The 25,704-nt window shown below is 53.4% G+C and overlaps 10 protein-coding genes across 10 annotated transcripts; 7 read left to right on the top strand and 3 right to left on the bottom strand.

The window, feature by feature from the left end:
* Positions 1 to 111: 111 nt before the first annotated feature.
* Positions 112 to 1,236, bottom strand: MRS44_012440 (uncharacterized protein; the record flags this gene model as incomplete). The annotated part of the gene is made up of 1 exon (XM_046269486.2): positions 112 to 1,236. One exon carries the CDS (start codon positions 1,234 to 1,236, stop codon positions 112 to 114), a length of 1,125 nt encoding a protein of 374 aa, XP_046133110.1.
* Positions 1,237 to 2,664: 1,428 nt separating this feature from the next.
* Positions 2,665 to 4,546, top strand: MRS44_012441 (uncharacterized protein; the record flags this gene model as incomplete). The annotated part of the gene is made up of 10 exons (XM_065618800.1): positions 2,665 to 2,702; positions 2,790 to 2,960; positions 3,000 to 3,015; positions 3,126 to 3,170; positions 3,219 to 3,279; positions 3,329 to 3,416; positions 3,465 to 3,576; positions 3,625 to 4,225; positions 4,279 to 4,350; positions 4,407 to 4,546. The coding sequence occupies 10 exons, from the start codon at positions 2,665 to 2,667 to the stop codon at positions 4,544 to 4,546; spliced, it is 1,344 nt and encodes a 447-aa protein (XP_065474872.1).
* A 967-nt stretch (positions 4,547 to 5,513) lies between these two features.
* MRS44_012442 (uncharacterized protein) lies at positions 5,514 to 6,562 on the top strand (the record flags this gene model as incomplete). The annotated part of the gene is made up of 4 exons (XM_046269487.2): positions 5,514 to 5,754; positions 5,833 to 6,216; positions 6,267 to 6,399; positions 6,448 to 6,562. 4 exons carry the CDS (start codon positions 5,514 to 5,516, stop codon positions 6,560 to 6,562), a joined length of 873 nt encoding a protein of 290 aa, XP_046133108.1.
* Positions 6,563 to 8,193: 1,631 nt separating this feature from the next.
* MRS44_012443 (uncharacterized protein) lies at positions 8,194 to 10,202 on the top strand (the record flags this gene model as incomplete). The annotated part of the gene is made up of 4 exons (XM_046276141.2): positions 8,194 to 8,368; positions 8,564 to 9,153; positions 9,206 to 10,110; positions 10,166 to 10,202. The coding sequence occupies 4 exons, from the start codon at positions 8,194 to 8,196 to the stop codon at positions 10,200 to 10,202; spliced, it is 1,707 nt and encodes a 568-aa protein (XP_046133107.1).
* A 711-nt stretch (positions 10,203 to 10,913) lies between these two features.
* On the bottom strand, positions 10,914 to 11,409 carry MRS44_012444 (uncharacterized protein; the record flags this gene model as incomplete). Its single annotated transcript, XM_046276140.2, has 2 exons — positions 10,914 to 11,204; positions 11,257 to 11,409. The coding sequence occupies 2 exons, from the start codon at positions 11,407 to 11,409 to the stop codon at positions 10,914 to 10,916; spliced, it is 444 nt and encodes a 147-aa protein (XP_046133106.2).
* Positions 11,410 to 11,685: 276 nt separating this feature from the next.
* Positions 11,686 to 15,306, top strand: MRS44_012445 (uncharacterized protein; the record flags this gene model as incomplete). The annotated part of the gene is made up of 1 exon (XM_046276139.2): positions 11,686 to 15,306. One exon carries the CDS (start codon positions 11,686 to 11,688, stop codon positions 15,304 to 15,306), a length of 3,621 nt encoding a protein of 1,206 aa, XP_046133105.2.
* Positions 15,307 to 15,597: 291 nt separating this feature from the next.
* Positions 15,598 to 16,669, top strand: MRS44_012446 (uncharacterized protein; the record flags this gene model as incomplete). Its single annotated transcript, XM_046283567.2, has 6 exons — positions 15,598 to 15,658; positions 15,719 to 15,952; positions 16,000 to 16,218; positions 16,275 to 16,333; positions 16,390 to 16,439; positions 16,495 to 16,669. 6 exons carry the CDS (start codon positions 15,598 to 15,600, stop codon positions 16,667 to 16,669), a joined length of 798 nt encoding a protein of 265 aa, XP_046133104.1.
* Positions 16,670 to 16,793: 124 nt separating this feature from the next.
* Positions 16,794 to 17,796, bottom strand: MRS44_012447 (uncharacterized protein; the record flags this gene model as incomplete). The annotated part of the gene is made up of 2 exons (XM_046276138.2): positions 16,794 to 17,312; positions 17,365 to 17,796. The coding sequence occupies 2 exons, from the start codon at positions 17,794 to 17,796 to the stop codon at positions 16,794 to 16,796; spliced, it is 951 nt and encodes a 316-aa protein (XP_046133103.1).
* Positions 17,797 to 18,155: 359 nt separating this feature from the next.
* MRS44_012448 (uncharacterized protein) lies at positions 18,156 to 18,890 on the top strand (the record flags this gene model as incomplete). The annotated part of the gene is made up of 1 exon (XM_046276137.2): positions 18,156 to 18,890. One exon carries the CDS (start codon positions 18,156 to 18,158, stop codon positions 18,888 to 18,890), a length of 735 nt encoding a protein of 244 aa, XP_046133102.2.
* A 1,108-nt stretch (positions 18,891 to 19,998) lies between these two features.
* MRS44_012449 (uncharacterized protein) lies at positions 19,999 to 25,373 on the top strand (the record flags this gene model as incomplete). The annotated part of the gene is made up of 3 exons (XM_046269485.2): positions 19,999 to 23,007; positions 23,056 to 25,163; positions 25,211 to 25,373. The coding sequence occupies 3 exons, from the start codon at positions 19,999 to 20,001 to the stop codon at positions 25,371 to 25,373; spliced, it is 5,280 nt and encodes a 1,759-aa protein (XP_046133101.2).
* Between the last annotated feature and the right edge of the window lie 331 nt (positions 25,374 to 25,704).

Here is a 25,704-nt window from a genome sequence, read left to right on the forward strand (position 1 = left end):
GATATACAAGAAGGTATCAAAACAGTAATAACAGGAAACTGGTATGTGCAGCAGAAGACGTTTCTCATGGTCATGTGATAGTCATCAATTCGTTTTCAGTTCAGCCGGTCTCTACTGTTGCGGCTTCGCGCGCACAACATAGGCCAGCTTTGGCTCCTCCACAGCCGCGTTCTCGAGGTTGCTCCACATGCAGAGCGAGACAGGTGTTGCTGGAAGCTCCACGGGACTCTCTGATCTTCTTTGAGAGGGTGGTCGGAGTGGTGAAAAGGCAGGCGTTGTGGGTGTCACAACGAACTTTTCATTAGGTCCACGGGTAACGCGAAGATACTTGGTCATCATTGGGGTGCTCCCTGTTGAAGAGAAGTATCCCCATGACTCCCGCGTGTCGTGTAAGATGGGAGTCCCCTTGGGTGTTTTCCTTCGGAACCACTTCATCCATACAAAGATGCCGATTCCAGCAAGACAACAAACGCCGGCCACTGTACCTGCCGTCACCACGCCTGTTGGTTCCACTCCGCTGCGGCTTTGTTCCTCGTCTTCATCCGGTGTTGATGACTCGGTAGATGTGGCTGAGGCCGAGGCCCTGGGAGGTGTTCCAGGAATGACCTCGGGGGCTTCCGACGTTTCAACCGGAAGGTATTCGGGAGGTGAAGTGGATGATGGCTCTGCCGTCGACGTAGAGCTTGCTGTTGATGAAGGCTCGGGAAGCAGAAACGCATAGCTCTCCTCCTGATCTTTGTCGCGAACACAACGTGACTCCTCGTCACAGCTGTAGCCAAATGGGCAACAGGTCTTGCTTCCGCAACGCTTCAGTTTCTGATCCTGCGCAAGAGTTTTGATGGGGGCGCCTGGATACTTGGATGAGTCCTGGCTGGCAATCTCGCAAGTGATGGCCTTGATGATGTTGCATTCGCTTCCTTCCGGGCAACATAGGATGGTGGTGTTTGCGGCAAGGACTTTGCAGCTGGAATCGGAAGGGCAGCAAAAGTCTCCAGGAAGTTCGTTCCCACACCAGGTCTGTCCAGAGACGGGGCACGAACCATCACGCTCGCTGAGGCGAGGCAAGGGCCAGGAGAAGGATGGGGAGTCCCCTCTAGGGCTCTCTGGTTCTTCGATCGAGATGACTTTCAAAGGAGGCTCAACGGCGGCGGGGGATGCCGGAGCAAGAAAGAAAAGAACCAGCACGAGGAATATCCCGACGAGATTCCCCTCGTGAGGCAGAAACGAAAGGGCCATGTCGGCTCTACATGGAAGAATTAAAGAGGGCGTCAGCCTAGAGTCTGGACCTCCCACGGTCGAGGGAAGAGTTGGTGGAAATGAGAGCAGAGGGCGCGAGGGTGCAGACGCCGCGCGGCAGCTTTTGATAATAAACAGGACGAGGAGCCTTGTGAGGGCTTTACCAGGACGACGGGACGCATTGTTGGCTGCTCCCTTTGCCGGCCCTTTCAGCGTTGGTCTTGTTCCTGAATAGGAGGAGCCATGTAAGTCAGCCTCGACATGGGTCACTGATCGCCTGGCAACAGCCGCAAAACCAATCACGATGCCAAGTTAGGCGCGGACGCGACAGATAGCTTCAACTAGGCCCAGGGCCACGACCTGCTAGACAGGGTCCGTGGATGAGCTCCCTGGCCGCATCCAGAATCTCGGGACCGTGAGAGTCTGTCATAGGGCGAAAGTTTCGAGGCCCTGGTGATGGAGGAACCAGGCTGCTCAAGGGTCGGCGCTTAGGCTAGTGGGGGGAGTCGACGGGGAGAGGGACTATTGGAGGTTGCGACCGCCACTTGGCCGATGATTGCTGGCCGAGCCAAGAAGATGTTTTGAGTGGAAGGGAGGCCAGTGGTAACGATGCAGATTTTCTGCAAAACTGCCTTGGGCCTCGAGAATGGGTTTGGTATCGGGAGGGTTGGTTCTCGATCTGGTCGCGTATGAGGGCTGCCGAGACGGACGCAGAGAACACCCAAACAAGATCTGGGACAGTTCTTAGCACGCGAGCCAATCTGAATTCGTCGGTTGGGATAAAAGCCTATCACCAACTGAGCTTCTTGATGTTGGTGATGGTGCGAGTTATTAGCGGTTAAAGGCTTGGTAGGAGGCGGGGGGAGACCTGACCCAAGCTTCCTTCCATCCTTGAGATCCCCGCAGTTTCAAACCTCCCAAGTCCTCCAAGGATCCATCCATGGAAGGCAAGAGCAAACAAGTGGAGCTCACAGACATGCAAAGATGCATCTCGACTGCCGCCCTTTGTCTGCCTTTGATCACGGATAGCAGACTCGACGCATCAAGAGGAAGCCGGTTACGACGAGAGGGTTGCATTCTCTCTCAGAGTACAGGGAATGACCCCAATAAGAAGGGACGCACTCTGCACTTCCTCGGTCTCACGACATCTCTAGTTCCGCCCTGTCAACGCCCTTTTCAGTGTCAACTCCACGCGGGTGTCGGGAATTCAGATGCGATTATCGGGGGCTTCCGGCAATGTGCCGAGGCATAATAGATGGACTGAATGCTGCTTCAACAACGTCAAACTCGACAATTCTGTCTTGACATCAATTAGCCGCCGCTTCTAAGATTCAAGTGATATTGCGTCAAACTCTTGGCGAGTAAATAGCCTCTTTGTTTCAGGAACCAACTTGTTTCCCCGCCAAAGGTACAGACCAGTACAACACAATGATCGGCCGACTCAGCGTTGTTACTCGTCCCTCAAGGTACCGTGCCACCATCCAATCCCCATCCTGTCTCACTTCCTATCATGGCATGGGACCTCGTCTCTAATTAATCAACTCCATCTATAGCACCGCTCTGTTGGGCCGCTCTGCAGCCAGACGTGCGCGCAACCATGCCGTTGCCGGCTTCAAGGCATCCACCACGAGATGGTCCTCCAGTGGCAGAACAGTCGCGCTTGCGAATGGATCCAAAATCAGCCTGAGCCGCAAGGAGCAAGGACGCCCTGCCCATCGGACGTTGTAAGTCGGATGATGCCCTTAGCTCTGCCGCGCTTGTAGGATCATGGTCACTGACGTATCGGGGCCGTTAGTCCCAATCTGTGGCTGCGGTGAGTACACAGCCGCGCGTAACTGTTTCGTCGAAGCGCTGATGGATGGGTTAGGGATAACTGCCAGTGCACCCAGTGCGTCAACCAGGACACGCGGCAGCGAAACTTTGATACATTCCAGGTGAGTATTGCAACCATTCGAGATGACGATTGGGCTGACGTGTAGTAGCTGCCAGAGGACGTCCACCCAGTCAATTTCTCAGAGACTGAGAAGCATCTCGAGGTTCAGTGTATGCTTGATCGTCCTTGAATGTTGCGCCTGACTGACTGTTGTTGGAGGGTCTGATTCGCACAAGAGTCAGCATCCCTGGTCCTGGCTCGACAGCTGGTTCGAGGGAGGATATGCCGAGCAGTTCGGCCAAGACGAGTGAGCTATTCTTGAACCCGGCATGTTTCAATGTTACTAACAAGCCAGGACTCGAGTGTTCTGGAATTCAAGCATCGAGGATGCACCTCCCGAGGTTGCTTTTGATGCTGTCATGAGCAAGTCCGATGAGAAGGGCATGGCTGATCTCACCAGAAACATTGTCAGTATTCCGTGACTAGCACTGACCTTTCCTAACTTCATATTCTAGTGGGTGCATGGATTTAGTTTCGTTGTCGACACACCCCCAACCCCAGAGGCCACCGAATCCCTCCTGGAAAAGGTTGGCCCTATCCGAACTACTCACTACGGAGGGTTCTACGACTTCATCCCAGATCTTGCTCTGGCCGACACGGCGTACACAAACCTTGCCCTCCCTGCTCACACAGATACGACCTATTTCAGCGAGCCTGCTGGCCTACAGGCCTTCCACTTGCTATCCCACCACGCTCCCCCTAATGCAAAGCCAAGCGATGACGCTCTTGGTGGCCAGTCACTCCTTGTCGATGGCTTCCACATTGCCAGCACACTGAAGAAGGAGTCCCCCGAGGCGTACGAGACCCTGCGAACGATTCAGGTTCCATGGCACGCCAGCGGCAACAAGGGCATTGCCATCGTGCCGGACCGCACATACCCTGTCATCGAGGAGGACAATGGCGAGCTGACTCGAGTTCGCTGGAACAATGATGACCGTGGCATCTTGGATGTCTTTAACGCCGAGAAGTGGTATAGTGCAGCTCGCAAGTGGAACGAGATTATTCGCCGCCGAAGCAGCGAGTACTGGTTCCAGCTGACGCCAGGTCGCGTCGTCAGTAAGTGGAATAAGCGCCTTTAGTCACGCATGGTGATATTCATGACATTATAGTCTTTGACAACTGGCGCGTCATGCACGGTCGAAGCGCTTTCGAGGGTATTCGACGAATCTGTGGAGCTTACAGTGAGTCTTGCCTATGCCATGCAGCCGAATATGTTGACTGACTTGGAACTTCATAGCTCCCCGAGATGACTTTATGTCTCGTTACCGCGAGACCAACTTCCCCCACGAAACGGTTATTGGACGCAACCTCAACATGAGGTCGAGGCAACCGACGGAGAACAAGCAGGAGTACGAGGCTATCACTCGAGCACCTTGAGGCTCTCCTTTGAATATCTACCGTCTTCTTCTGGTGAGGTAAGTAGCTATATTTGAGGTCTTCAACACAGGGATCTTGCACAGTATTAAGTAGGGAACTATGATGGGAGCCAGGCATAAACAGCCCTGGACTGTCGGCGGGATGATTCCACATCGCCCTGCGTTCGCTCATTCAACATTGAAGGAACCCGGCAAACTCCCTCAGCCGTGAGGTCAACGAATAAAACAGACATGAGCAACCCCATCTTTTGTGCCATGGAAATCCCACCACGTAGAGTCATAGGTGCCTCCACCATGGTATCTTGCAAGACCGTCCACTGATAGGCCGCTGCGTAAACCCCAGAGCGCAGCACAAGACCGGGGTCTTCGGCCTCTCACAGACGTGGCCGAACCGGGAGCCCGCGTTAGTCAGGGGCGGGCATGAAGGAGAGTGGACAGCATCAGGGCCTAAAACGTAACCCTTCCAGAATCATGAAGACGGCTGTTTACAGAAACTGTATGACAAGAGCAAGCATCTCAAACGGACCAAAGTTCAACGTGGTTGTGATAGGTGCGTGAGACGGTGGGGACGGGGTTTGCGCAAGCCTCATCCTCTGCACGAACCTCAAAGAATCGTGGAGGGATCCACTGGAGGCCGGGGTTCGTGGCTTATTTGTCGATGACGAGTGAATCTCAGGCAGCAGTGGCTTGCCAATTGTCTCTGAAATGGGACGAAATCGAGGGGGAAGAGGGGAGACGACGGGGACCTTGGTAGATGCTGTGATAGGTGTATATAAGATAGGAACTTCCCTGTGGTTGGTCCTTCTGATGTCCTTCTTGATTTGTTGCCCGTTTTGAGGCTATTCAGAATCACGGTTACGTTCTTGGTTGAGTGACACACTGCCCTATTCGGATATAACCTGGCTGAGCCTGGATTTGCTCAATCTTCCCCCAACTCACCTCTTGACACACAACCCAACACTGCAAACATGGACGAAAAGACTGGCTCGTTCCGCCATTACAACATGGAGGCTCCCAAGTCCGACAAAGTGATGCCTCTCTTCTCCCTCAAGGGTCGAACGGCGATCGTTTCGGGAGCCGGTGCAGGCATCGGACTTGCCGTTGCTCATGCCTTTGCTGAGGCGGGCGCCAACGTTGCCATATGGTACAATAGTAACAAACAGGCATTGGATGAAGCCAAGAAGATTGAGAAGGAATATGGCGTCAAGTGTAAGTTGCCGTTAATCCTCGAATCTTACTCTCAACCGCCACCCCGTCTGAGCTTGAACTTGTGCTGACAAGACACAGGCAGAGCGTACCAAGTCAACGTTGTCTCTCACAAGGCTGTGGAGAGAGTCATCAACGAGATCGTCGCCGAGTTCAACGGCCGGCTTGACGTCTTTGTCGCAAACTCGGGCATCAGCTGGACAGACGGCAACTTCATCGACGGACCTGCAGAGACGGTACGCCGCGTGATGGAAGTCAACGTCGATGGCGTAATGTGGTGCGCCAAAAGCGCAGGGGCGCACTTCAGACGTCAAAAGGCTGAATCAACAACGTTGGACGGTAAGCCGTTGGAGAACTTTGCTGCAGGTAGCTTTATCGCTACGGCATCGATCAGCGGGAGCATCGTCAATGTTCCGCAGAAGCAGGCCGTGTACAATGCGTCAAAGGCGGCGGTGATCCAATTCTGTAAGTGCTATGCTGACAGTAAAAGAGATTGGAGGCTCATGGCGACGTAGGCAAGTCCCTGGCTGTAGAATGGACTGGGTTCGGCCGAGTCAACACGGTGTCGCCTGGATACATCAAGACGGAGATTCTGGAGTTTGCCGACAACGATATGCAAAAAGTTTGGAAGGATAGGACAGTCATGGGGTGAGTTTACGGTCTTTGAGTTCCGGCAACTTACTAACGTGATTCTAGACGTGAGGGTGAGGCCAACGAACTCAAAGGTGCATACCTGTACCTGGCTAGCGACGCATCATCGTATACAACAGGCCTGGACATGGTCATTGACGGGGGCTACTGTCTGCTTTGAACTGGCAATTGGGAACTTGTGTCTTGGCATGTTAGGCTGACTCTGGATTACTGTTGACACGGAGATGGGTATTATTCGAAGGGCACGTGGCCATCCATCAGAAAGCCAAGCGTTTTGGCACTCTCGACACCGTCGACGTCGTAACTTGGGACATCAAAAAGATGGGCCTAGGACACTTGTCAGTTACAAATAGACACCGTTAAACGTCATTTCAGGATCACAAATAGACCAGACGGGACTATCCATGACGGAACGGAACAAACAACCGATCTGATCATCCCCCTATCAGGCTGCCAACCACACCACCGAGGCAGCCGAGGCAAGGCCCCTGTCCAGTTGGCGGCCTCACGGGGTTTGTGATTTGTACTGTAATTGTGTGGAATTCTTCTTTCGCGAGGTTCCAGCATGCATCATTCGCGGCTCGCGTATCTTGGGGGAAGAAGGGGAATAGCCTTTCTGGCTTGATTGGTAGTCTCGTCAAAAAGTTGACAGAAAATGCTGGCAGCGAACAAGGTTGGGCTGTGACGTGGGGCCAGGGAATGTCAGAAAATAGAAGTTGGAGATTCGCTGAGACATTCTGACGATGAGAGTTGGGAGCCTCGATCCAGGATATCAATTTCCAGTCGAAGAACCAACAAGTTGACATATCCCATCTCGGGCTGCTGAGTTTGACCGTTTGACCGTTTGACCGCTCCATCTGTCGACTTGAACCCCAGCTTCGGTGACAGTCTGGGCCTTGGGCCGGGTCTAGCAGCGCAAAAAATATGGAATACTCCAGGGCATCGGTCCCCTTCTCCCGCCCGCATTTTGGCCATGTCAAGCAAGATCCAGGTATAATCATAGACACGCGAGTCCGCACCAGGGGGATCAGGCCCCTCCTTTCTCCCAGTTTTCCGCCGTGAATGGAATAGCAATAATGCGTTTCAGGTGTGGTAGATTCGCAATTTTATATGGTCGAGTTTGGGCTTCCCAGATCCCCTATGAGACCTAAAAAATCATGGTCCCCTTCTCCAGCCCGCTTTTCACTGTGGAGGGGGGCAATGTTGCGCGCTCTAGCTGCAATCATGGACACGCGAGTTCACAGGAGAGAGCATTGCTGGGATCACCACGTCTCTCATTGGGCCGACGAGGACGCCCGCTGAGTCTGAGGTGCTGTCGGGCTTGAAAGAACTCGACGCCCCAAAAGTACCTCTGCCCGCCTTTTCAGGTACAGCGCCACCTAGGTAAGCGGGCTCCAGTACCTACACCTGCCCCCCAAGCTACCTGGGTCCGGTCTGGGCCCCTACCTTTTGTCTCTGTGAACTGAACTGGACTGCACTGCTCACCCGTCACCTCCTGGTTGCTGAGAGGAGAGTTCTCACCTTCCACCTTCCCTCCCGCCTCTTGTCAGCCCTATCTCGCAACCGTCCTCCTTCAAAACCACCACAGCTCCCCTCCTCCCTCACGCTTCTTCCTCCCGCGCCTTCACCCCCCAACGCTCTGCTGCCGTCGCATCATTCTTAAAGGCACTCGAGGCCCTGACGACCATCCTTTTTTCGACGACAAGCAGCAGCAGCTTCTATTCTCACCGCCGCCCAGCTCGGCCAACTCTCCCCCCTCGTTGTCGCCGCCGCAACCCCTAGCCGCCCGCCATGGACCCCGAGAGCGAGTACAACGCTCCGCCCTCTGTCGAGGAGCGGCGCAACGTCCAGGTCGATAATGCAATCCGCGCGATTCAGGAGAAGAAGCCCGTTCCCGAGATCGACTTCACCATCCATACCATGGAGGATGGCTCCCAGGTCAGCACCTTGGAGCGTGTGTGCAAAGGTGCGTGAGATCCCCTCCAACTCGCAACCCCGCCATCATCATCGACTTTGTTGTCGCAGAACCACCCGCTGCACATTTACACTCTCTCCCGTGTGTCTTCAATGTTGCCGCCCGTTTTTCAATACAGCCTTTGACGCCATGGCCATGTCATTTCTACTTTGGTGTTCGTATAGCTGACTTGCAATCGCCTCGTAGATGTCCAAGCACCCGCCATGTACAAGCCTACCGACGACCAGTTCTTCGAGGACGAGACTCAGACCAAGCCCGACATTCAATTCCTCAAGCAGCATTTCTATCGCGAGGGCCGCCTCACCGAGGAGCAGGCTCTCTGGATCATTCACAAGGGTACAGAGCTCCTGCGCGCCGAGCCCAACCTTCTCGAGATGGACGCCCCCATCACCGTCTGCGGTGACGTCCATGGCCAGTACTACGATCTCATGAAGCTGTTCGAAGTTGGCGGTGACCCTGCCGAGACCCGATACCTGTTCCTCGGTGACTACGTCGACCGTGGCTACTTCAGTATAGAGTGTGTCCTCTACCTGTGGTGTCTGAAGATTCACTACCCCAAGACCCTCTGGCTGCTGCGAGGAAACCACGAGTGTCGCCACTTGACCGACTACTTCACCTTCAAGCTCGAGTGCAAGCACAAGTACTCCGAGGTCGTGTACGAGGCCTGCATGGAGTCCTTCTGCGCCCTTCCTCTCGCCGCTGTCATGAACAAGCAGTTCCTCTGTATTCATGGTGGCCTGAGCCCCGAGCTCCACACTCTCGATGACCTAAAAAGCGTGCGTATTGGTTTCCTTTTGTATGCAAAGACTTGCGATTGACATTTCCCAGATTGACCGTTTCCGCGAGCCTCCCACCCAGGGTCTCATGTGCGACATCCTCTGGGCCGATCCCCTTGAAGACTTTGGCCAGGAAAAGACCAGCGACTACTTCTTGCACAACCATGTCCGAGGTTGCTCGTACTTCTTCTCTTACCCTGCCGCCTGCGCCTTCTTGGAGAAGAATAACCTTCTCTCCATTATCCGCGCCCACGAGGCCCAAGATGCCGGTTACCGAATGTATCGCAAGACCCGAACCACTGGTTTCCCCAGTGTAATGACCATTTTCTCCGCTCCCAACTACCTCGATGTTTACAACAATAAGGCCGCTGTTTTGAAGTATGAGAACAACGTCATGAACATTCGACAGTTCAACTGCACTCCTCACCCTTACTGGCTCCCCAACTTCATGGACGTCTTCACCTGGTCTCTGCCTTTCGTTGGAGAGAAGATCACCGATATGCTCATCGCCATTCTCAGCACCTGCTCCGAGGAAGAGCTTAAGGAGGAGACGCCCTCTTCTACCTCCCCTGGACCCGCTTCACCTGCGCTGTCCCAGGATCCCGAGTCGATCGAGGTCAGGCGAAGAGCCATCAAGAACAAGATTCTCGCCATTGGACGATTGTCTCGTGTGTTCCAGGTTCTGCGAGAGGAGTCGGAGAAGGTCACGGAGCTCAAGACTGTCTCTGGTGGAAGACTGCCGGCTGGTACACTCATGCTGGGTGCTGAGGGTCTGAAGAACGCCATCAACACATTCGAAGACGCTCGAAAGGTTGATTTGCAGAACGAGAGGCTGCCCCCTACACACGAGGAGGTTGTGAAGCATCAGGAGGAGGAGCGACAGACGGCGCTGCAGAAGGCCGCAGAGGAGGCCAACAATGATACCAAGTTGCAGCAGCTGTCCAGGAGGCTGAGCACGTAAGTTGAGACGCCCTTTGAGTGGTTGAGCACATCACTAACAGTATCGCAATAGGGATCGCAAGAGTCGACCAGCTTCATCATCGTCATGAACATAGTTGTACAGTAGCATCTACGTTATTGTTGTTAACGCTGAAAGCTGGACTTGGATGAACGATGGATTGATATTCCTCCCCCCGCATGCCGTTTCCTTGGTTGCTTGAAGCTACCATTTCTTCTCTTCCCGTGATTGACGAGTTCGCAATCACTGCTATGGTCAAGATGAGCTTCAGCTTGCCGTCACTGACTGACTGACAATGACTCTCACACTCGTAGCAGATTCAAAAGCAGGGCGAATGACCATGTTGTACTTTGAGCGCTAGATATGCACACAGCTCGAGCACGTTGTCTAGAGGCCGGCAGGCTTACTCAGGGTTTGTGGTTGGCAATGCACATTAATGAATACATGAATGCTTGATCGTATTTGGGCTGTATCTGCGCTTTTCGTCTATGGGCACGGTCATCGTGATTTTGAATGCTGTGCGAAACATTCTCATCTGATGCAGTGCCTCCTTGCTAGTTCTATAGAATGATCTTGTCTCCCTCACTTAGCCGTCCCCATACACTGGCTTGGGAAGGGGATATGAGAGGATCGATGTGGATCCTGTACTGTGCCGTTGCACTTCGCGAAGTGGTTGCCGTACGCCAGTCCATAGAGCCGCCAGATATTAGGATTCAACAAGGCGGATCTTGTGCAGAAGGGACAATTTCCAGCGGTGCCCTTGCTTTCTCCTGTTCAGAAACTATGCGCCTCTCATTAATGCTCACAGCACCTTCTGGGCAAGCTCAAGAAGATCAAAGAAAGCCTCCCGCTCGAGATCGGTCTTGGCCAGACCAAGGCCCACGACAAGAATGCGTCGATCATCTGGCGACCTTAGAGATAGATGACTTGCGAGTTGCGCTGCGTATAACTGCCCAAGAGTCTCACGCTCCTCGCCACCGCCGCCGAGCAGTGTTGTAGGCGTAAGATGCGTCGAGGGGAGGAGACCCTTGTTCATGCTGGGCAGAGTCATTTCAACTACTCCTGCCGAAGACCCCGTCAGGGGAACTTGTATCTGGGGTCCAATAGTTAGAAAGGGTCAAAGCTGAGAAATGAGGATGGCATACCCATTGTGAAAGACGACCTTCTTGAGAGATGGTGAGGAGGATCTTGTCAGAGAAGTTGGTAGACGTTACTTCAGTGGCAACCCCGTTGACGAGGCCTGAAGCTTCGCGGGATCTGGAGGGATATGATTCCTCTCTAACATCTATGCCTTCCATCTTGAATCAAGTTATGTCAATGCCTGGAGGTTGACGGTCTTGACATTTCGATAGCTACTGGTCATCACAAGGAGTTGGGTCTAGAGCGGCCCCACCACCCCGCACTAAGCTCAAAGAGGCTTCAGATTCTGTCGGTGAGGAAAGGCAGAATGATTTCCGTCCCAAAATTTCATGAATTTCCTTGTCGCGGTTCCTGTTCTCATTGAATCGCGACAAATCGTCGATTCGTGTCATTTTCAAGGGATTGGTTGTCGCCCTGGTAGACAATATCCCAACATGGCCAAATACGTCCCCCGTCAGAGAAAGCACAAGGTGCTCGCCCGTGAAAAGGCAAAAGAAAACGCCCGTCATGAGGTCGAAGACACCAACCAGGATGAGCTTCTGCCCACGGCCAAGGCTGAGCGCGAGGCTAAGAAGGCTCAGATGAGGGAGGAGCTGCGACAAGAGGGCGCCAAGATGAGCGGTAAGAAGGCGAAGCGCCTGGAAAAGTACATTGAAGGCAAGCTGCGCAAGGATGAGAACCGTGAGCTTATCGCCAAGCTCGCGGATCGCAGGATCGATACGAGCTTGTTCTCGAGCAGTCGGTCGCTGGGTCAGGGCCGCGAGACGAAGAAGGAGGCTATCAGGAGAGCGATGAGGGAGGAGAAGGCGGGTCTGGAGGGTGGTGAGGAAGAGAGGGAGAAGATTCTGCTTGAGAAGAGGAAGGAGGTTGACCCGGATCAAGAGAGCTCTAGCGATGAGGAAGAAGATTCAGACGAGGCGGAAAAGGAGCCGACCAAGTCTGAAAGCGCCTCCAAAGCACCAGCACAGCCAAAGCCAGCAACCAGTGCGCCGGCAGTTGGCTCAGGTTTGAAGAGACCTCTCGAAGTCGACGACGAGGGACGACCAGTCATCCAAAAACGGCAAAAGCGAGGCGGTGTCAAATCAAAGTTCTCCCTGGCTCAAGTCGAAGCTCCACCATCCGAGGAGTCTGAGGACAGCGACAGCGAAAGCGACGAATGGAACGGATTCAGCGACGATGCGGCCGAGCCCCAGAAGGAAGACGAGAGTTCGAGTGAAGAGAAATCCGAGGATGGCGAGGGCTCCAGCGAGGGGTCTGAGGAAGAATCAGAAGAAGAGTCTGAGGACGAGGATGAAGACATGGAGGATGATGATGGAGAAAAGGCACAGAGGTCATCATCTTTCAAAGCTTGGGCTCACCAGCAGCGAAATGAAGCGTTGGGTTACCAATCGATCGAAGGAACGACAACGAACCTCGAAATCCCGAAACCAGACAACTTTGTCCCTCGAGCCCCCGAGCAAGACCCCTTGCCTATGGAGCTGAAGCCGACCGAGAATATCAACCGAAAAGTATACAGCGTGTCTGTCACAAGGACGCCGGAGGTTCAGGAGGCGAGACTCAAGCTTCCTGTTGTGTCAGAGGAGCAGAGGTTGATGGAGGCCATTCACAACCACGACATTGTTGTAATCTGCGGTTCTACAGGTTCTGGAAAGACCACGCAAATTCCCCAGTTCCTCTACGAGTCTGGATATGGTTCTCCTGACTCGCCAACTCCCGGCATGATTGGTATCACACAGCCCCGTCGAGTTGCTGCTGTGAGTATGTCGAAGCGAGTTGCTGAGGAGCTGGGAGACAAGTCAGAAGTGGTGGCATACCAAATCCGATTCGAGGGCACCGTTGACCCCAAGACGGCCATCAAGTTCATGACTGATGGTGTGCTGCTTCGAGAGGTTGCTCAGGATATTACGCTGAAGAAGTACTCTGCTATCGTCATTGACGAGGCCCACGAAAGGAGTGTCAACACTGATATTCTTATTGGTATGCTCAGCCGAGTCATCAAGCTCCGAGCAGAGCTGGCACAGGAGGATCCCACTGTTAAGCCCCTGAAGCTCATCATTATGTCCGCCACGCTGCGCATCGAAGATCTCACCATGAACCCTACTCTCTTTTCGACACCACCGCCTGTTCTCGAGGTCGAGGGTCGACAGCATCCTGTTACGATCCACTTCTCTCGAAGAACTCAGCACGACTATGTTGACGAGGCGTTCCGCAAGGTTAGCAGGGGTCACAAGAAGCTGCCCCCGGGCGATATCCTGGTCTTCTTGACTGGCCGCAACGAGATCTTGCAACTCAGCAAGCAACTTAAGGCTGCTTTCGGAGGTCCTAGGACCGCAGAGGGGCCCAAGGTACAAATATCTGCCACCGAGGCTCCTGTTGAGGTGGAAGATATTGAGTTTGGTGACGTCGATGACCATGGGGGTGATGATCTAGATGATCTGCCTTCAGATGAGGACGACGAGGAGGATGAGGATGAGTTCCAGATCGAGGAAGACCAAGAAGTTGCGCCTCTTAAGATGCGAGTTCTTCCACTCTACTCTCTGCTCCCAACTCGAGAGCAGATGCGAGTCTTTGAGCCTGCTCCCGAGGGCACACGAAACATCATTTTGGCGACCAACGTTGCTGAGACCAGTTTGACCATCCCTGGCATCCGTTACGTCTTTGACTGCGGAAGGTCAAAGGAGAGACAGTATGACCGGCTCAGCGGCGTTCAGAGCTACGATATCGGATGGATCAGCAAGGCGAGTGCGAACCAGCGATCTGGTCGTGCTGGCCGTACAGGCCCTGGCCACTGCTACAGGCTCTATTCTTCTGCCGTGTACGAGCGGGATTTCCCATCGTTCACAGACCCCGAGTTGCTGCGTATGCCCATCGAGGGCATCGTGTTGCAGCTGAAGGCCATGAACCTGCAGCACGTTGTCAACTTCCCTTTCCCGACGCCTCCAGACCGGAGGGCTCTCGCCAAGTCGGAGAAGCTCTTGACATATCTTTCGGCCATCTCATCTACCGGACAGGTTACTCCGGTTGGCCAGACTATGTCGGTGTTCCCCTTGTCGCCCCGGTTTGCGCGCATCTTGTTGGTTGGCCATCTGCATGACTGTCTCCCCTACACGATCGCCTTGGTAGCCGGTTTGTCTGCTGCTGAAGTCTTCCTCCCTGAGAATCAAGCAGTTCCAGCGTTGACTGCAAAGGACGATACCGTCATCCGCACCACGGCAGATGTCATCGCCGAGGATCGTCAGGCCAACGTGCGAAGGATGTTCAACTCGGTCCACAAGAACTTCTGCTACCTAGACGATCGATCCGACGCCATCAAGCTCCTGCAGGTCGTGGGAGAATTCGCACATGAGCCCACCGAGGAGTGGTGCGAGAGCCACTTTGTCCGGTTCAAGGTGCTCAAGGAGATCCAGCAGCTGCGGAGACAGATCACGGAGCTCCTGCGGACAAACGTGTCTGCCTTTGCCAACCTTAAGTACCAGGACAAGCTGGATCCTCCGTCGCCGAAACAGGTTGCTGCGTTGAAGCAGATGGTTGCGGCTGGCTTTGTCGATCAGGTTGCTATTCGGGCGGATCTCACACCGAACCCCCCTGAGCAATATCGCAAGCCTCGACGACCAATCGACGTTCCTTATATCCCCCTGATGCCCATCCATACTGGACAAGAGGTCGAGAGCGATCGGGCTGTATATATCCATCCCACTTCACCCCTTGCCCACCTCAGCGTCCAGGAGTGTCCCGAGTACATCGTCTACTCATATCTCCAGCGAGCCGCACAATCAGGCGTCGACTCGGAGAAGCGGCCCAAGACCAGAATGCACGCTCTCACAGACGTGACAGGTGGGCAGCTAGCAGGACTGGCCAAGGGAACACCGCTCATCTCGTACGGCAAGCCGATCAAGGAGCTCAAGACTTCGGCTGGCATAGATGGAGCTACCGTGCGGGAGTGCTTCGTCGTCCCATATCTGAGGGCTGAGAGCGCGGGTGGTCAGGGATGGCCGCTGCCTGCAAAGAAGGTGAAGCAGAGAAAGGTTCCCGGCAAGGGATGGGTTGTGGAGTGATTAGTTAGCGGGTGACAGTTTGTTTCTTCCAGGCACTACAAGTTGAAAAGTTCATAGACAAGATACCTCATGGTTATATATAACGGCACATGGCGGTCGAGATACTGTGCGAGCTTCTCAGTGTGAAGGGGAATGGTGTTGTCCGATTGGGTGTACTCGACGTCATTATGTGAGCATCACACAGCTTCTCGAGGACTTCATAGAAGAAGTTTGATGAATAAAACTGCCCGGCCAGCAGCTTCATCTAAGACTTGAACGATTCGTTACTTGATCTCAAGATATTTACAAATCATGTCTGGAGCATCAACTACTCTCTTCCCGGGAGTCGCGCTCGTCACAGGCGCCTCATCCGGTAACTACTCACTCAAACTGAACCATCAACTCCAGATGACTCTGACACTATGAACTCAAGGTATCGGACGACAAGTAGCCATATCATTCGCAGTAGAAGGATGCACCAAGCTCGCCCTCTTCGCCAAAAGCGGACCCGGCCTCGCCGAGACCAAGAACGCCATCAAGGCCGTATCTGAGGACGCAGAGGTGTACACCTTTGAAGTCGACCTCTGCGACACGGATGAAGTCCTCAAGACCATGACGCTCGTCATTGCGCACTTTGGCCGTATCGACTATGCCGTCAACTGTGCCGGTATGTTGATCAGCATCACAAGGAATAATGTGCTGAGTCTTGTTTAGGCATCTACGGTCCTTCAAAGACGAGTCATCATGTCACGCCTCAAGAGTTTGATGAAGTCATGCAGACCAATTTCCGTGGACTGTGGCTTTGTGCGCGGGAGGAATTGAATTACATGACGACGCAGGATGTCTTGGGAACTCATGATGGGCGGCCTGGGTTCAGGGGCTCGATTGTGAATATCGGGAGCAACCTTGGTCTCGTTGGAAGACCAGAAGCTCGTAAGTCTCAATAAGTCACCGGTCTCATATAATTGCAGCTAATACATGATGTTTAGCCATATACAGCGCGTCCAAGGCAGCCGTCATTGGCTTAACCAAGAGTGATGCCATCGATGTAAGTTCTCGTACCCAGACAAAAATAGCCGAGGATATAGCTCATGAGACTTGTAGTATTCGCAACACAAAATCCGGGTCAACTGTGTCTGTCCCGGAGTCATTGAGTGAGTTCTCCTGGTTCAAATACTCACATCAACAAGTATTAACTAACCTTGCCAGAACGCCCATGACGGCTGGGCTCCCAGATGACGATCCAATTGTGCAGACCGCAGTCATGAAGAGAAAGGGCACACCTCAGGAGATAGCAGATGCAGTCTTGTTTCTGTCCAGCTCCAAAGCCTCATTCATCCAGGGTGCCATTCTATCAGTTGATGGCGGTTACACCATCAGTTGAACAGCTTTGACCAAGTAGGCGACAAGGGATATATAATTCAACTGTATTGGGTATCTACCAAACTTCAAGCATAAACTCCCGTTTTGATCCAGAACGCCGTTCCCATGCTGCCAGAATCTCCACCTCAGGATGCAGCTGGTGTGCTGGTGCTCAACATCTTGCTCTTCTTGCGTCGCGGCTTCGACATGGTCGCTGACTTGGGGGTCTTGCTCTTGTCGTCCTTCTTGTCGTCCACCTTGGTGTTGATAGTTGGCCCGCTGATACTTCCAATGCCCTCTGACTTGGCAAGTTGAGGCGGAGGAATGACCTTGCGGCCGGTGGATGAAAGATGGAACTCTCCTGGACGACCGGTGATAGGGTTCTCATCGATGTATTCGCCGCCGTATTTCATGTGAACCATGAGAGATTCCTCCACAAGCCTCTCCAGCGATGCCTCGTCGTCCTTCTGAGACGCCGTCGCAGGAAGAGCGGAGGCCTTGCTTGCTTCTTCGGGCATTGGTGTGGCGGCAGCAGAATCTTGGGCCTTGGATCGTGCTGAGGGTTGGTTCGAAGGCAGTTGATAGACGTGGCCGAGAGAAGGGCGCCACTTTCTGATGCTCTCAGCAGAAGAGGCTGCTCTTGCGATCGCCGAGGACATTGTCATCTACACACCAGGTTAGAGTTGCCAGCCAAAGAGACAGCGCAGCAGAACTTACGATCCTCGCCGCTAGAATATCATTAAGAGTAGGCGCCATATAGATATTCTCTCCCACCACAAAGTACGAAGCATGGACAATAATCTCGTCCCTAGCCTCGTAGTGCTTCCGCCGTGTCTGTTTGCGAATCACCCACACACCAGTACCAGCCCCAGGCCCCGTCTCAGCAGGCTCCTCCGCGACGCGAAACTCGAGTCCAGCCATGGTGTTGAGTCGCCCCTCAAAGGCCTCGCGCGTCTGGATGTCGGAGAACATGGCCGAGTTGTTCATGGCCTGGTTGTAGACGACGGCATTGTTAGACGTGCGTTCGAAAAAGGGCGACTCGGCAAAGTAGAAGAGGATGCTGTTGCTGTGCAGGCCGCCCATATTGGCGATGGCGATCGGGGAGCGCCATTGGATCTCGTCGAGAGGGGGGTCGTTGGGGTTTGACATGGCGATTGGTGATGTTTACTCAAAGAAGTTTGGAGGTTGAAGACGATGGCCCAGGGATGATTCAAGATGGAAGCAAACGCGAGGCTGCAGGAAATAGGCGGGCAATTAATGGCAACGGGATACAGCGATATTTATGTCACCCTCCGGAGCTTTGACGTGGGGTTTAGCTTCAGCGCGTCTACAGGGGTCTTTCAGGTGCATCGCCCCGCAATTCTTTGAGTGGCGTCGCAGCGCATCAACTCAACCTTGGACTTTTCAACTTCCAAACCAACATCCATCTCAATCTCTACAGCCACCATTTTGCGCGCGCCTAGAAGAACAACTCCCATATTTCTCACCACCAAATCCCACCAACCACCATGGACCTGCTCTCCAGCATCCGCAAGTCTGGGTCCAGAGGAGGCGTCAACTTCAGCTGGGACGACGTCGCAACCTCAAACCACCGCGAGAACTACCTCGGACACAGCCTCAAGGCCCCCGTCGGACGATGGCAGAAGGGCCGCGATCTCAACTGGTACGCCAAAGCCGATGACGAATCGGGAAAGGACGATGAGACTGGCGAGACGGAAGAGGAGCGTCGCGAGAGGGAGCGTAAAGAGGAGCTGCGAAAGGTCAAGGAGGCAGAGGAAGATGCCATGGCTGTAGCTCTAGGGCTCCCTCCTCCTGTGCGGAATAGTTCTGGCGCGAACGCAGTCGAAGTCGGGGCCAAGCGACAGATAGGACCGGCGAGCGGACCGCCCGGTGACGAGGAACCTGCGGACGGAAAGAGGGAACGCTCGCGGCGCCATGATGATTCTGAGAGGCGGGAAAGGAGGCGACACAGAAGTCGAAGTCGGAGCCGAGACCGCGAGCGTCGCCACAGGAGGCACAGAAGGAGTCGGAGTCGTGATCACGACAGGGACAGAGACGAGGACAGACCGAGAGAGCGAAATCGGGATCGAGATGAGCGTAGACATCGCCGCGGTCGTGACCAAGACGACGCGGGCGAAGGGGGTGATCGACGACGAAGAGATAGGAGCAGGGACCGCCGACGATCGAGGTCAAGAGACCATCGCAGACGCAGCTTAAGCCCCAGGCCCCGTCGACGAGACTAAGAGGCCAAAGCTCAAATTATACGATACCCATTCACAACAACACAAACGCCAAGGGCGGAAACGATTCATATTACCGGAGTTCTTTGTTCAAAATTGAGAGTTAATCACTTTTTACGAGCGAGTTCAGGTGAGACAATGTATCGAGACTTAAGAGTTGCGTCGTTGACTCGAACTCTAAGCCTCACGTCGACAACATGGCTCATTCTCAGAAACCGCAAGGCTCACAATGATATGCTTAGAAGAGCAACTTGGCCTCTAGCTATGAGCACGACATCATGAGCCACGGAAAACATGATGTGAAGCATCTGACGTTTCCAAGCTTGTCCAGGATATACCCATAACCACTTTAATGTTGCAGCAACCACATGTGCTTTTCCATGTCAGAGCAGCTACTTAGTAGTCATTATTCATAATAAAGACCAAGTCTTGGTATCTTAGTTTGGCGTCAACGAAGAATCAACTTGACTCAAAGCAATCCATTCTTTCCCCTGGTCGTCAAATGCATTCGGAGTTCGGACAAGCATTCAGGGACCCCGGCACTTCAGAAGCCCGTCCCCGAACACCCACCAGCGTCCAATGATGACAGTGAATTTTAGCGGCGAGGCTGCCCCAGTGCCACTAAATCTCCCATGACAATAGTGGCGGTGGCTGTCGTGATTGGCTGCTTTTCATCCCAGGACAGTGGACAACGTCACTCCAGGGACCTCCTTGCGGCAGCCTTGGGACTTGAGGTGTCTCAACCACGGGCACCAAGAGGTCATCCGGGCTCCTCATCATCAACGCCGACGCCGTTTCGCCACAGTCCGGAGCTCTTCTTTGACTTTCCATACTTCTATCCTCTTCCTCCATATCATAAAGAGTCTTCTGACCACCTTTATCGCCTTTGCGATACGTCTTACTTGCATACGTAGCTCTTGTCTGCCTTGTGCCCACGCTTCCGAACTACGACAAAGACGTTGAGGCTAACCACCTCTCTAGGCGGACGTTGTGCTACTTCCTGTCTGCCTGGCTAATCGGTATCTTCCGGAAGAAATCTTTCAATTATAGACCAGAGTCGAGAATGCGAATTTGATCCATACACAACCAAGAAACGAAAGCTGTCCCAGCGATGGACTACTCAAGACTGCGGGCCGCCGCTATGCGGGATGGCGAGGACGAAGAAGCCGTCACTGTCGATACCCGAGCCCTGATCGACAAGGTTCTTGCGAGATACTCTGGAGAATGGACGACATTACGAGAACTGATCCAGAACGCCGCCGATGCCCAAGCAAAGACCGTGAGCGTCAAGTGGGAGACACTTCCTTCGACATCAGTACCTCTGCCCAGCACCTCGAACCGATCCGACCTCCTAAAGCATGTCCTATCAAACCATACCCTCCGCCGACTCGTTGTGCAGAATGATGGCCAACCATTTACCAAGACCGACTGGGGAAGACTAAAGCGAATCGCCGAGGGAAATCCGGACGAGACAAAGATTGGTGCTTTCGGTGTCGGTTTCTACAGTGTCTTTGCGGACTGCGAGGAGCCATTCGTCAGCTCCGGCAGCGAGGCCATGGCATTCTACTGGAAAGGGAATGCTCTGTTCACGAAAAAGTCTCAGCTACCAGCAGATCAATCAACCCATCATACTACCTTTGTCCTGGACTATCGAAATACCACGACACCTTTACCGAATCTACTCTCCGTCAGTCAGTTTCTGGCGACGAGTTTGACCTTTGTAGCACTGGAGCAGATCGAGTTCTGGATCGATGACTACCAGATCATGGCCCTCAAGAAGAAGTCATCTCCTAGCGTGGAACTGCCCCTACCCCGAGACCTTGAGGCAAGGACAAAGGATGGCCTTATGAAGGTTGTGAGTGTGGACAGAACCAGCACGCAGATTGATGCGTCATACATGGCTGCTATCGGCTGGAAACCGCAAGCTGCGGCGACCACTACGAAATCTACAGATTCCTACGGCGCCACAGAAGCGCCCTCGCTGAGATCCTTCTTTGCAAGACTTACATCAACTGCGTCACAGGCTGGGCTTAGGTCCAAGGCGCAGAATGAGGAGAATGCAGCACAAGCAACAATCTCTGAGGATGTGACCAAGCTCTCGACGTCGACCATCTTCCTCCGGGCGACTTCTGCAAACATTCGGACCAATGTACAGGCCTCCTTTGCATCTGAACTAGAGCGAGCTACAAAGAAGCCCCCGCCAAAAACTACAAAGATTGGCATTCTGACTTCGTCTTATGATGAAGCTCAAGCTTCTCAAGACGCTGCGTCTTCCGGGGCACTCGGAAAGGCTACAGACGTCTTTGCATCTGTCCTCCCGAGCAAAAAGCCAGGTGGACGTATCTTCATTGGATTTCCCACTATGCAAACCACCGGAGCCGGACTGCATATTTCAGCTCCGTCGGTTATTCCAACTGTAGAGAGAGAGGCTATCGATTTGAACGCTCGATGGGTGAGGACGTGGAATGTCGAGATCCTTCGAGCTGCAGGAATCATCACCAGACTGGCATTTGCCAATGAGATGAGTGACCTGAGAAGCCGAATCAAGCAGGCCATGGACAAGGAGACCAAGTTCTCTCCAGCTGTCATTGCCAAATTCATGCCCGAGGCTCTACACGTCCTCAAAACATTCACATTTGGTGACTCAACACCAAGCGGACAGGTTGGCCAGATTATCGAGGAGGCGTTCTGGATCTGCTTTAGAAAGGCTTCGATCGAGACCTACTCAAGTCGGGGTGTTTTGCAGACTGCGGATGTTCGCATTGCCTCGGAAGAGATGAGCAAATTCGTCGACAGCATCCCAGTGATCCCTAAGGAGATGGTGGATGTTCCGTTTGTCAAGAAACTCATCGACTTTGGTCTCATTTCGCACATCACTGTTACTGATGTGAAGAAGGAGTTGGAGACCAAAGCTATGAACAAAGTTCAGCTGATAAACTTCATCAGCTGGGCTGGAAAGAAGAGCTTCAGTGGTGAACTTGATCCTGGCAGCCGAGATGCCCTCCTTGAAGTCGCCGTGGGTACAATGAGTGATGATGGCGAGCAGGGCGAGATCATTGCCCTTGGAAGCATCAAAAACCATCTCATTGCCAACAGGATTCCCACAAGTTTGCCCATTCCACCGACCACCATCCCTCACGCACTCACAGCCAATTCTAGTTCGTCAGAGTTGCAGGCTCTCGGATGGGAACCGTTAGAGATTCTGCCTTGGCTGAGATTCCTTCTGGAGACTGGTGCTGCCAGATCTGAAGACGAAAGCCTCACGAAGTCGCCCAAGTTCGCCGTTCAGGTCTTGACTGTGCTTGCCAAGAACTTTGAGAACTCAACTGCGACTGCAAGGACTACTATTGTCTCACTACTTCAAGCTAACACGGTGGTGCCCACCAAACAAGGCATGAGGAAGCCCACAGAGTCCTTCTTCCCCTCTGTCAAGCTTTTCGATGACCTCCCCGTCATCCAGGGCTGTGAGAAGATCAAGGAGAAATTCTTAGTGGTGATTGGTGTCCGAAAGACTGTCGATCTCGAGACTATTTTCACGAGACTTCTCAACGCTTCGAATGAGACCGGGGAGCAGAAGTGGAGTCATGTTGAGCTCATCAAGTACTTGGCTTCAGTTCGGGATGATATCCCAGCTCAGGACTTGATCAAGCTGCGACAGACACGCTTCTGTCCAGCCGAGGCTGGGCCAAAGGGGATGGAGCCTACCAAGGGGTCAGAAACACGATACAAAGTGTCGGAACTCTTTGAGCCCAAGGACTCGCTCCGTGCTTTACAGTTACCTATCCTACAGTGGCCTGGTCCTCCTGGAAGCTATCGTCCAAGCAGCCAGGAGGCCAGATTCCTCAACTCTCTGGGACTGCGACCTCATCCTTCAGTTCCCGAACTTGTTGAGATGATGGCGGGTAAGGATGAGGCGTTGCGGGTTTCTGCTATGACCTATTTCCTTGCCAATCATCAAATCAATGGATACGCGTCTTTCCATCTCGGCGACAGCACAAAGGCGATCATGCCCCTTGAAGGCAGCACCCGTCTTGTCCCGCCTTCACAGTGCTTCTACAATCCACGAGCGGCTATCCTTGGATTCAACGTCCTGAGGAAGGACCTGCATGACCACGCTATCGTAAGTCTAATATCAAATTTCGAAAGAAGCATCAACTAACTTTGGCAGAAATTCGGTGTGGCCAGGGATCCGCCCATGGTAGAGTGTACGAACCGCCTGTTGGCCTCGCCTCCTGAGGATCACAAGAAGGCCGTTGTTCTCTTCAGCTACTTTGCTTCTCGAATCACGGAGCTGGGTGAAAACAACATAGCCAAGTTGCGAAATGCCCCTATTGTTCCGATTGCTCGGACGTCGCGGTCAAATGAGAAGTCAACGTCCAAGATCGCTCACGTCAGTCCCTCCCGCGTCTATCTGGGAACTTCGTCCACGTACGGCGACATCTTTGACTTTGTCAATTTCAGCCCCGAGGCGAATGCGTTCCTGTTCCAGTGCGGTGCCAAGAGTGAACCTACCAAGCTGGAGGTTGCACATATGGCGTGCACAGAACCGGCTCGCCTCCTCGGTGTTCTCCAGAGCTCAGAGAAGTACCTTGATCTTCTCAAGTCTCTAGCAGATGCATCACCGATGCTTCAGCGCGATAGAGAGCTTTGGAGAAAGATGCGGGCAGCCCCTTTCCTTCTTGCGTATAAGGAGCTGGCGGCCCCCAAGGGCAAGTCGGACGACTTGGAGGATGAAGATGAGCCCATCAGGCAGTACCAGCTTGCTTCTGCTAGCCAGATTGTGATCCTCGACGATATCATCAGCTATCGACTCTTCAAGGACCGGCTCATCTGTGCTCCAGAAGAGGACGCCCTCGAAGTCTTCTATCTTTCTCTCGGAGCTCAGAAGCTTAGTAGCATCGTTCAGGAGGACATTAAAATTGGTCCACACAGCGACAGGCAAAAGACGGCTATGAGCCTCCGTAAGCATGTCATTGAGAGATCCAAGATCTTCCTCTTTGAGTACGCAAACTACCGACGCGACATCATCAAACATGACGCAAAGTGGCTAGACAAGAATCTCACTGTCGAGATTGTTCGTTCGGTTGCCCTGAGAAGGACTCTCAAGGGCCACACTCAAACTCACACGGAAAAGCGCTCAGCTGCGAGCAACAGAACCAGTAATGGCTGGGTTCTGTATGTGGCTGATGAGGCAAAGCCAGACATGTATCAGGTTGGACAGGCTATCTGTCAGATGCTCCTGAACCGACCGAACCAGCAAGCATACCTCTTTTTTGAGCCATTCCTCACTCTTGATCTCTACGGTCTGAGAGCTCGTGGATACAATGTCGACCGAATCCTACGAGCCAAGGCTGCCGAGGCGAGAATTGCCGAGGAAGAAAGGCGAAAGGCACTAGAAGAGGAGCAACGCCAGATCCAGGAGAGAGAGCAACAGTGGAGCTCTAAGGGAGCAGAGGCGACGGCGGCTGCGGCTGCGCGCGAGGCTACGAGGGTGCCAGAGCCCCTTGGCCCAACAATGCCAGGTTCCTGGGATCAGACAGAGGACACGAAGCCTTCCCAGAACCAGCAAGCGAGAAAGGGTAGAGGACTGTTCTCCAACTTGACTCGTCGACTGGGCTTCGATACTACTGAGCAGAACGACGAGGGCTCACATCAGCAGTTGGACAAGTTCTTGGACAAGCCCAAGGAAGGCGAGTCTTCTGGCAGCGGCGCGGCTGATACAGGCAAGCGGCCGCAGGATGAGGGGAGAGTGACAAGCCCTGCTGTCGTACAACAGAATCTTCTCAATGCTGTTAAGTCTACCCGAGCGTACGGATCTAATAGTGTCTTCTCGGAGCCTGAGGTCAACCAAGTCAAGGAACAGGCGACGTACTGCGACAAGACGCCCGCGCAGAACATCACGTTCATAGCCGAGACCGCCAACGGCATGAAGGTATTTATGTCTAGGGATCTTAAGGAACCTAGCGAGTTTCTGGCGAAGCACATCCAGAACGTCAACATCTTCTCCAGCCTCCTGACCGAGGTTGGCAACGTCTACTCGCTGTCTCCCAAGGTTCTGCATATATTCTACGACGAGAAGGGCGGCACAATCGCCTTCAACTCGGGAGGCAGCATCTTTTGCAACTTTAGATTCTTCCTTCAGCTGCACGCCGCGCAGATCGAGACCAAGACTGGACAGGCCAAGGCTGAGGTTGCGACGTGGTGGTGGGTGGTTTTGGCTCACGAGCTGGCCCACAATCTTGTGACGGTTCACAACGCAGAACACAGCTACTACACGTAAGTTGAATCATTCCTGATCCGAGGACAAGTGCTAACAGTATCAGTGAATCCTTTATTCAGCAGTACATCCCCAAGATGATTGCCAAGACGGCGCAGTGGACGACCAATTCAGGGGTAGAGCCGTCTCGACGGTATTTAGAGAACTCGACGCCCTCTGCAGCACCACCACCCTACCCAGGAGGAGCAGAGAGGAGCTTGCTAGACTGAGTGGTTTGATTGCATAGCAGGGAGTTTGCATTGGGCGTTTTGAGCTATAGCGTGTTGGCCTCGATTGCAGATTTCATCATTGTGATGGTTATGACTACATATAGAGTCTAGATTCTTGTAGAGAAAGAGACGGACTATTCTTCACTCTAATTATATATTTCTCTTCGCACCATTTTTGAGCTATGTATAACTGGACCCGGTCTCGCCATGAATGCTTGAGTTGAGGGGGTGGGATAGACTACACACTTCGGGCCAGCAGAAGGTAGGAGGTGATTCATTCACAACCTCACCATAAAATTAGACCGTGTGTACCTCCCGTATTATACGAATG

Source organism: Fusarium solani (genome assembly GCF_023522795.1).
Source record: "Fusarium solani strain SB1 chromosome Unknown bctg00000008, whole genome shotgun sequence".
In the NCBI taxonomy this organism is placed as follows: Eukaryota; Fungi; Ascomycota; class Sordariomycetes; order Hypocreales; family Nectriaceae; genus Fusarium; species Fusarium solani.